The sequence below is a fragment of the Myotis lucifugus genome, unplaced genomic scaffold, assembly GCF_000147115.1.
Source record: "Myotis lucifugus unplaced genomic scaffold, Myoluc2.0 scaffold_771, whole genome shotgun sequence".
NCBI lineage: Eukaryota > Metazoa > Chordata > Mammalia > Chiroptera > Vespertilionidae > Myotis > Myotis lucifugus.
Genome location: NW_005871819.1, coordinates 135,273 through 143,238, shown reverse-complemented (window position 1 = coordinate 143,238; position 7,966 = coordinate 135,273). Strand labels below are relative to the sequence as shown.

At 56.4% G+C, this 7,966-nt stretch overlaps 2 protein-coding genes across 2 annotated transcripts in view; both read left to right on the top strand.

Moving 5' to 3' along the window:
* CLPTM1 (CLPTM1, transmembrane protein) overlaps positions 1 to 4,103 on the top strand; it is a 30,353-nt gene extending 26,250 nt beyond the window's left edge. The window contains 6 exon segments of the mRNA XM_006106133.3: positions 1,539 to 1,729; positions 1,983 to 2,078; positions 2,383 to 2,518; positions 2,977 to 3,144; positions 3,362 to 3,406; positions 3,409 to 4,103. Coding sequence (XP_006106195.1) covers positions 1,539 to 1,729; positions 1,983 to 2,078; positions 2,383 to 2,518; positions 2,977 to 3,144; positions 3,362 to 3,406; positions 3,409 to 3,656 — 884 coding nt within the window. The 3' untranslated portion in view covers positions 3,657 to 4,103.
* Positions 4,104 to 7,910: 3,807 nt separating this feature from the next.
* The window catches only part of RELB (RELB proto-oncogene, NF-kB subunit), a 34,473-nt gene continuing 34,417 nt past the window's right edge, over positions 7,911 to 7,966 (top strand). The window contains exon 1 of the mRNA XM_006106137.2: positions 7,911 to 7,956. Coding sequence (XP_006106199.1) covers positions 7,911 to 7,956 — 46 coding nt within the window. The remainder of the gene's footprint in view (positions 7,957 to 7,966) is intronic.

The following is a 7,966-nucleotide window of genomic DNA, read 5'->3' as shown; positions in this document are numbered from 1 at the left end:
GCTGGCCATGGGGCAGGCGCTGTTCTGAGTGCCCTCATTAGTTCGTTCATTGAGTCCTCAGCCACAGCCCCATGAGGAAGCCTGTTGTTACCTCCGTGCTTACGATGAAGCAGAGGCTCAGGGAGGTTAGGTAACTTGCCTGCAGTCACACAGCTCCCAATTGGCAGAGCCAGGATTTGGACCCAGGCAGCCGGCTCCAGCACCCACTTTCATCCCCTAGGCCCTGCCGGCCACTTCTTCCTTTCCTAGAGACCCACAATCTGAAGGAAGCCCGCTCTGGAAGGGGCAATAGTAATAAATAGTATTATTATTAAGACAATATTGCCAAGATTAAGAGTTACATTTTGAAGATGATAACATCAGAACTGAGCAGTAAGTGCCAACCACTGGTAGGGGGTCTCGGCCGTAGCCTGTGGAATATTCCTGTGCCTGGGCAGGTGCCAGCTCACCAACATTCCTGCTCACTGGGAGCTGGGTCGACTGGGGTCCCTCTTCCTGATGAGAAACGTAGGCTCAGAGTGGGTGGTCATTCGCCCAAGGTCACACGGCAGGAATGGGCCCTGGGTGAGTGCAGCTTTACAGCCCCTGTTTGTTGCCTCCCTGGCCTAGGACAGGACCTGGATCCCTTCACCCCCACCAGAACCCCGTCTCCAGACCCATTCTCCCTGGTCAGGATTGGGGGGTTTCTGTGAATTTCCCTTTTAATCTCAGGGTCTGATGGGGGATGGAGGAGCCTGCCGAGTGTGTTGGAGCTCCAGAATCAGAACCAGAGCAGGTGGATGGCCAGGGCTCAGAAAAGCCGGCCCTGTGTGACCACGGCTGGCTGCCTCTGTAAAGCAGGCATGTGGTGGTGGCCTCCTGTGGCTGCGGGTCTTAAACACTCAATACAGGCGGGATCGACCAGTGCTGTTATCCCAGTGCAGTTCGGCAGGTGGATGGCCAGGGCTCAGAGAGGGCTGACCTGGGCCCTGCGGGCTGGGTCCAGGAGCAGCATCAGAAGGAGCTGATTGGAGACCTGAGCACGGGGCCCTTGTGTGTACCCAGGTGGCTGTGGGCCACTTCCCTCGCAGTTTCAGGGCAGTGGGCTGGAGGAGATGGCTTTGAAGCACGTGTCCCAGGTCTTCCCAACCAGGGAGGCGCCTGGCATCAGGGTGGACAGCCCAGGTCTGTGTCACAAAGACCCAGCTTCAGGCCAGATGCTGCCAGGCCAGGCTGTGAGGCCACAGGGAAGTGGCTTCTCTGACCAGCCCTTAGCACCTGGACGTGGTGAGCACTTGGGACCTGGCAGCAGTCACTGTCACCAGTCGAGGGACTGCGTTCTGGGGGCCGGTGTCAGACGTGAGGGCTGCAGAGGTCCTGCCTGTCCAGTGCTCAGGTGGCACCTGAGAAGCAGAGGCTCTTTATGGGAGGGGGTCCTGTGCACCCCTCCCCCTTGGTGACCCAGCACCTCCCCTGGGGTCCGAGGAGAGTGGGGCCTGAGGGAGCTGCGGGAAGGACTCGGCTCAACTTCCTGGCTTCCCCCTAACTCCCGTGCACAGATATCCAGTTCTGGAACAGCCGGCAGTCCCTGGAGGGCCTGTCCGTGCGCTCCGTCTTCTTCGGAGTTTTCCAGTCTTTCGTGGTCCTCCTCTACATCCTGGACAACGAGACCAACTTCGTGGTCCAGGTCAGCGTCTTCATCGGGGTCCTCATTGACCTCTGGAAGATCACCAAGGTCATGGATGTCCGGGTAAGGCTGGGCGGCCGTGCTGTTTTGGGGGCTGCCAGGGGTTGGGAGGGGGACTGTTCGGTCAGCCAGACCCTGGAGCTGGCCCCGGGTGTTTCCCAGTGCCGGCTGCACTCCCAGGGCCAAGGGGATTTTCGCACCAGGGGATTTTTCAGGTCACATGTGGGGCAGGGGAACTGGGAACAGTGGGGAAGGGCAGGGACTAGAGCCGGCAGGGGGAACGGCAGCTGACCACGGCCTCCCTCCCTGCCCGAAGCTGGACCGGGAGCACAAGGTGGCAGGACTCTTCCCCCGCCCAACCTTCAAAGACAAGTCCACGTACATCGAGTCCTCGACCAAAGTGTACGATGATGTGAGTATCCTCTAGGGTTTCCAAGCACCACACGCTCCTGGGGGCCCGGGGGATGGGCAGTTGTCGGGGTGGCGGAGGGAGACAAGGCATCTGCCCCCTAACTGACGCGTCTACACTTCATGGCCTGTGTCACACCCTCTAGCGTCACCACCTGCCATGTATACTTCCTGTCTGAATCCAAAGTTCCCAGAGCCACCTGGAAATTCCCCTAGGCTGGCCGGCCAGACCAGGTGTGGGTGGGTGAGGCAGGGGTGCCAGGTGTGGCCCGAGAAGTGGGGTTCCAACCCCACCCTGTGCCCCACAGATGGCATTTCGGTACCTGTCGTGGATCCTCTTCCCACTCCTGGGCTGCTACGCGGTCTACAGCCTTCTGTACCTGGAGCACAAGGGCTGGTACTCCTGGGTGCTCAGCATGCTCTACGGCTTCCTGCTGACCTTCGGTGAGCAGGCCTGTGGGGGAGGCACACTCATCCCCAGACAGGGACAACCCAGGGTGGGCAGGGGTGGCATACGGGGAGCCTCGAAGGGAAGCCTGGCCGGGTCTGGGGTCAGGGAGGCTTCCTGGAGGTCAGGTGCATTTAGGTCCTCATCCTCAGGGGAACCCACACAGTAAACAAGTGGACAGGCGACTCAGCACGTGATGGGTACTGGGGAGGTCAAGGTGAGGGTGCACATTAGTTGGTCAGGGAGACCTCTCTCAGGAGATGAAAGATGCCAAAGGAGGGAGCCATCCAAGGGCCCTAAAGTAGCCTGTGCCTGGGGGACTGGAAGCAGCAAGCAGGCCATTGTGGCCGGAGTAGAGTAAGTGACGGGAGGGAGGCCGGAAGTGAGGTCAGAGAGGTCCAGGATTAGGATGCCCTGTCCTCTGCTCACGGGTGTCCCCTTACCACCACCATAGGCTTTATCACCATGACACCCCAGCTCTTCATCAACTACAAGCTCAAGTCTGTGGCCCACCTGCCCTGGCGCATGCTCACCTACAAGGCCCTCAACACCTTCATCGATGACCTGTTCGCCTTTGTGATCAAGATGCCTGTTATGTACCGGATCGGCTGCCTGCGGGACGGTGAGCCTGGTTGGGCGGGCAGGCGGGCGGGCTGGCGGGAGGCTCCCACTGCACCTCGGGAGGCACAGGCAGGACTCGGGGCCTGGGCTAAGGGATGTGCCCTGTTCCCGGCCTGGGGGCTCAATCTGAGGCCCAATCTTTGCAGGACCCCCAGCCCCCTGACAGTAGGCCAGTTGGGCCCCTTCCCCTCACACTGCCCTCATCACACCACCTCTAGATGTGGTCTTCTTCATCTACCTCTCCCAACGGTGGATCTACCGCGTCGCCCCACACGGGTGAATGAGTTTGGCATGAGTGGTGAGGCACCGACAGCAACTGCCCCCGTGGCCGAGGCCCCAACCGCCACAGGGGCCCTCTCACCCCCACCCACTCCTGACCCTGCCACAATCACCGCCGCCGCCGGGGAGGAGGCCTCTACGCCCATGCCTGCCAAGCCCACCCAGGGGGCCAGCTCCACCACCGAGCCCCAGGAAGTCCCTCCAAAACCGGCAGAGGACAAGAAAAGGGATTAACTGTTCCTGGTCATCGTCGTCTGCTCGGCTCCTGGTGACACCGCCCCTGCCGACCCAGGCCCCTCGCCTCCCCTCCCTATTGCCCTCTCCCTGGACAGATTGGGCCGGGGCGGCAGGAGACCCCTTTTGGGCCAGGGCCCAGTGCATGGTGTGGGGGCTGGGCAGGCCAGGGCACGTGGTTTGTGGAGGCGCCGTCTGTCTGTCTGTTCCTGTGTTTTAGCCATCTTGCCCCGCCAGCCCAGCACCATTGGGAATCATGGTGAAGCCGATGCGGCACTGCTGAGGGGGTGGGCCAGGCAGGGGAGAGGCCAGGGCCCCTCTGTGGGATGCCCGCGGCCATCCATCATCTTGTCCCTCGTCCCCTGACCAGCCCCCTCCTCCCAGACCGCCACCCTTTAACACAGTCTGAATTTAATAAATTCATGTGGGTGTTTAACTTAAACTCAACAACCCCCCCTTGTGCCTTCCTTCCTCTGTCACGGCAGAGAGCAGGTATGGGTGGCTCTCCCAGGTCTGGGAAGGAGACCCTGCAGGTTGAAAGACTCGGTAAAGTGGGGACAGTGGCCCTCTGGGCCAGGCCCCTTTCTCACCCTCCTCCTCTCAGCAGTCCTCTGATGGGGCTTCCATAACTCCCATTTCACAGATGGGGAAGCTGCTTGCTGTGACCTCGCTGCACCTATGTTCTTGCCCATGAGACGGCGTCTGGCCGGCTGAGGCTCAGCGCCTTGCCCGTGCCCATACTGTTTTCGGGCCTCATGCCACCAGGCAGGACAGGAGCCAGGCCTGCCTCATGAGCAAACACTCACCGCCTGATCCATTTCCACCAGCTTCCGCATGCAGCAGTCCTGGGCCCTGGACACGTGACCTCCCTTCTCTGGACTTACAAGCTTGCCTCCCCAGGTTGCAGCAGGGGTATGGGGTGAACCCTCACTCAGGTGGTGCCCAATTATAGAGTTGTTGGGGTGTCTCCAGGGCTGCCAGCGCAAGGACCCAACCAAGCTCTTAGTGCATGGCCCGTGGGCCTTCCCCACAGCGGGTGCTGGGGCTATTTACCCACTTCATAGGTGAGGAGACAGGCCTCTGGGCCTCCCTGCACTCAGAGGGATTGGAACCCACATTCCCAGATTTACAAATCGGGGTGGTCTCATCAACACCACAGGGAGAGGAGGCCTGGGGCTGAGGGCCTTCCCGGAGGCCTCACCTCCACTCCGCCCTGCAGAGCCAGGCAGGGGATCCACCATGTCAGGGGAGATGCTGGTGTGCTCAGAGCCCCATGTGTACACATGTGCACGCAGGTGCGCACACATGCACGCAGGACTGCAGGCTTTTCCACCCTCAGGCAGCCACGGCCCACTCCACTCCCTTTCGTACTCTGCACACCATTCCATGGCTCCCCGTGTCCTAGGAGAAAGCTTAGGAGCCCAGGGGGTGTGGCCACCTGGACTCACTGGCCTCATCTTCCCTGACCCTCCTCCCACAGCCGCACACTCCAGCCTTTGGCAAAGACCATCAGCTTTACCCCACAATCAGGAGTCACCAGTTCCACTGACACCACCTGGTTCAGAATCCTTCTTGCCTCTTGGCTTCTCACCCAGCCTTCTCCCTGATGTCCTGCCCTTCCCATTCACCACCATCCAGTAGCCAGAGAACTTTTTCTTTTTCAATCCTCACCCAGGGATATTTTTTCCATTGATCTTTTAGAGAGAGAGTGGAAGGGAGGGAGGAGGGGTAGAGAGAGAGAGAAACATCAATGTGAAAGAGACACATTGACTGGTTGCCTCCTGCAGGCGCCCTGACCGGGGCCAGGGATTGAACCAGCAACCAAGGTACATGCATGCCCTTGACCAGGAATCAAACCGGCGACCCTTTGGTCCGTGGGCCAATGCTCTAACCAGTGAACAACCAGCCAGGGCACCAAAGAACTTAACTAAAGCACAAATCTGACCCTGCCCATCCCCTGCTTAGAACCTACATGGCTCCCTAGTATCCTTGGGAGAAGTGCCCAGGGTCCTAACTGGTGAGCCAGACTGGGGTGGGGGGGGACTTCTTAACCTCTGTAGTTTCATCTTTCTTGCTTTAACTTGCCATGCTCTCCTGGCTGTAGCGAATGCTCTTCCCTTACCTGGGAAACTTTTCCAGGCACAATGCTCTTTACCTTACCCTGTGCATCCTCCAGGTTGCAGCTCCAATGTCTCCTCTAGGAAGCCCTCCCTGACCACTTCCTCTAAGCGCCGCCTCCTCTCCCCCCCAGCTCCCTGGGGTCCCACATTCCAGCCCTATCCACTATGGGTCATCACTGGGGACAAGTCATTCTCCACTGAACTGAGCCCCGTGAGGACAGCTAGGGCTGTCCTGGTCACGGCCATGTCCTTGGCACAGAGGAGGCGCTGCAGGAATGTTTGCTGAATGCGTGTTTGCCAGTCCTGACTCACAGACAAGCACGTATCCAGGAGTGTGGACCCTAAAGGGCCCACATTGACACTGATGGAGAGACTGACAACCAGTCAACAAATGCTCCCTGAGCCCCTCCCCTGGACACTGTCCTGAGCTGGGGGGTCTGTGTACACAGCAGGGACCAAGACACCCCCAGGTCTGCCCTTAAGGGGCTGAGGGTTTCTGACATGTCCTTTCACTTACTCATCCAACACACAGTTGTGAGATCTGACGTTTGCAAGGGGCAGAGGCTAATCAGGTGGGCTCCTGGGAGCCACTGCTCCACGTCCCTTATGAGCCAAACTCTAGTCTAAGAGCTATATGTGGTTTATTTCATTCAGTTTAATATTGATGTCCCCATCACCTTACAGACCATTGCTATACTCTCCACTACTTCCCCAGTAGTCTCCACTCCAGACTGCTTGCTATTACTTGAATATGCCATGCATGTTCCCACCTCATGGGTGGGATATTCAAGTAATAGCAAGGAGACCGGAATGGAGTGGATCCTTCACAGTTTCAGCTCTTTGCTCAAACGTCATCCCAGAACCTCCCTCAACTTCCTAACCCAAATAGTACCCTCTAACCTCAATCCATATATCCTGCTTTATTCTGTAATACTGCCATCACCACCAGACATGTATTTGCTTATCTATTTCCATCGGTCTCCCTCACTTGGATTTCAGTGCCGTGATGGGAGGGGCTTTTGTCTTTTGTGTCCTTTGCTGTGTCCCCAGCTTTTGGAACACTGCCTGGCACCATTACACTGTAATAATTAAGTCAAATGCTTACAAGAGCAGATGAGAAAACCCAGAGAAATTGAGAAATTTGTCCAAGGTTTCAGAACATAAAGTGTTAGAACAGTGTCCAACACATTTAAGAGCTGTATACAAGTGCCATTCTTAGCATTTTTATTTTTGATTTGAGCGAGACATCGATTTGTTTTTCCACTTATTTATGCATTCATTGATTCTTGTATATGTTCTGGACCGGGGTTTGAACCCACAACCTTGGCGTATCCGGATGGCACTCTAACCAACTGAACTACCTGGCCAATGCTATTAGTATCATATAATCCTCACAACCATCCTGTTATTAGATCCATTTTACAGATCAGGCTCAGAGTGATGAAGTCAATTGCCCAAGGTCACACAGCTGGTAAGTGGGAGACTTAGGATTTGAACCCAGGCACTCTGATTCTGGACCCTCAATCATAACCTCCCTTGCAATGCCCTTGTATGCAGACTATAGCTTACAGGCCAAATGCAGCCTTTTCCAGCTTTTGTGTAATTTTTAAATAGTTAAAAAAGCTCAAGAAGAATATTTTGTTTCACATGAAAATTATACGAAATTCAAATTTCAGTAGCCATAATGTTTTATTGGAACACAGCCATCTCGTTGTACTGTCTGGGTGCTTTTGCGTTATGGCAGAGTTGAATGTTGAGACCTGTCTGGCCCTCAGAGCCGAAAGTGAAACATATTTGCTCTCTGGCCCTTGGCAGTTTTTAAAAGTTTGCTCAATATTTTGCTGTCTAGCAGTAGTGCTCCAACTTGAGCCTGAAGGGCTTGGGGCCACACTTTGAGAACTGCTGCTGCCTCCCACGAGAGGCACCAGGCCTGGCTTGGTGAGTGCTGTGTCCCCAGTGACCAGTGCAGGCCCTGACACACAGCAGATGCTCAATAACTGTATGTCCAATGAATTTATTTTATTTTATATTATTTTTTAATCCTTAACTCGATATTTTTCCATTGATTTTTAGAGAGCAAGGGGAAGACAGAAATATCGATGTGAGAGAAACATACCGATTGGTTGCCTCCTGCATGCACCCCGACCAGGGCTCGGGCCAGGGAGGACCCCGCAACAGAGGTACGTGCCC